General features: G+C 39.1%; 1 protein-coding gene across 2 annotated transcripts in view; it reads right to left on the bottom strand.

The window, feature by feature from the left end:
• The window catches only part of Eif2a (eukaryotic translation initiation factor 2A), a 34744-nt gene that overhangs the window by 17690 nt on the left and 15718 nt on the right, over positions 1 to 1336 (bottom strand). For both annotated transcript variants that reach the window (XM_021197188.1, XM_021197191.2), the window contains one exon: positions 386 to 485. In XM_021197188.1, the coding sequence (XP_021052847.1) occupies positions 386 to 485 (100 nt within the window). The remainder of the gene's footprint in view (positions 1 to 385; positions 486 to 1336) is intronic.

Genomic DNA, 1336 nt, shown 5'->3' with positions numbered 1-1336 from the left:
ACACACACACACACACACACACACACGCACACATACTGTTCCTTCCTTTTAGAAGACTAAAAGGGATAATATTTTTACTATAATATATTCCTATATACTTAAAAGCCCTTAAAGTTCTATATTTTGGTCTAACTTATTTTCCAAGTCAATAGCAGGGAAACAAATATATGATGACATCAGCAATTTACAGCACTTTACAGGCTGTAGAGAGCTCAGAGGTTAAGAAAACTTGCTCTTGCAGAAAACCAGGATTCCAGAGGAGCTTAAGTCTTTTGTTGACCTCCAAGGTTAGTAGTCATACAAAAAACTGTAAATACATACATGCAGGCAAAACATTCATAAAATTAAAATTTCTTTAAAATTGTACTTTAAAGCATTTATTTACCAATTTTGCATTTTTTTCTGTATGAACGATTTCAAACATGCTCCAGTTTTCATGTCATAAAGTTGTAGGTTAGGTGTTCCAGCAGTGCCATCTTTAGAAGCTGCAACAAAAATATTTTATAGTGATTGTCTTCTAAAATTTGTTAAGATTTGACTCACAAAAGTCTTGACTAGGATTAAGAATATTAAGTAAAAGTAAAAACTCTCTTCCCTGTCTTGGTTATGGAGTTAGTCACCCATTGCTAAAACCATGACAGCACGACATGTTTGAGTAAAAGCCCCACATCTCTGAAATGATTAGTTATGATAAGTTTTAAGAAGACTAGAGAGGTCTATTTATTAATTCTGATATATATTACTGTCACGGGGATTAAGTCATGAAGTTTTGTACCTATAGATCATAAAAATAAAGTTATTTATGATTCTCAGGTTTTTTTTTGGGGGGGGAGTTCGAGATGGGGTTTCTCTGTGTAGCCTTGGCTGTACTGGAACTCACTTTGTAGACCAGGCTGGCCTCAAACTCAGAAATCCGCCTGCCTCTGCCTCCCAAGTGCTGGGATTAAAGGCGTGCGCCACCATGCCTGGCTTCACGTTTGTTTTTCTATCACTGGTTAAAATCCTCTTGACTTTGGAGTACAATAGAGAGCTGTATTCCCTGTCTCCATTGCTAAGGAAGTTTAGAGAGACTGGCCATGACAGCTAAGCATGCTGGGTGCCATGTGATTGGAGAACTTCTTCAAGAACACATTCTCTGCAAATATGTTCTCAGAACTCTGAGGTGCAACCATTAAGTTGGTCTGGAAAGGTGTTCTCGAAGGCAGTGGTGTGGAGCTGTTTCTTGGAGGATAAGAAGAGGGGAAGGGGGCTGGTGAGATGGCTCAGTTGGTAAGAGCACCCGAGTGCTCTTCAGAAGGTCCAGAGTTCAAATCCCAGCAACCACATGGTGGCTCAC

The sequence above is a fragment of the Mus pahari genome, chromosome 4 (assembly GCF_900095145.1).
Source record: "Mus pahari chromosome 4, PAHARI_EIJ_v1.1, whole genome shotgun sequence".
NCBI classification, from domain to species: Eukaryota; Metazoa; Chordata; class Mammalia; order Rodentia; family Muridae; genus Mus; species Mus pahari.
The sequence above is the reverse complement of the archived record's forward strand: the minus strand, read 5'-3'. Positions and strand labels throughout refer to the sequence as shown.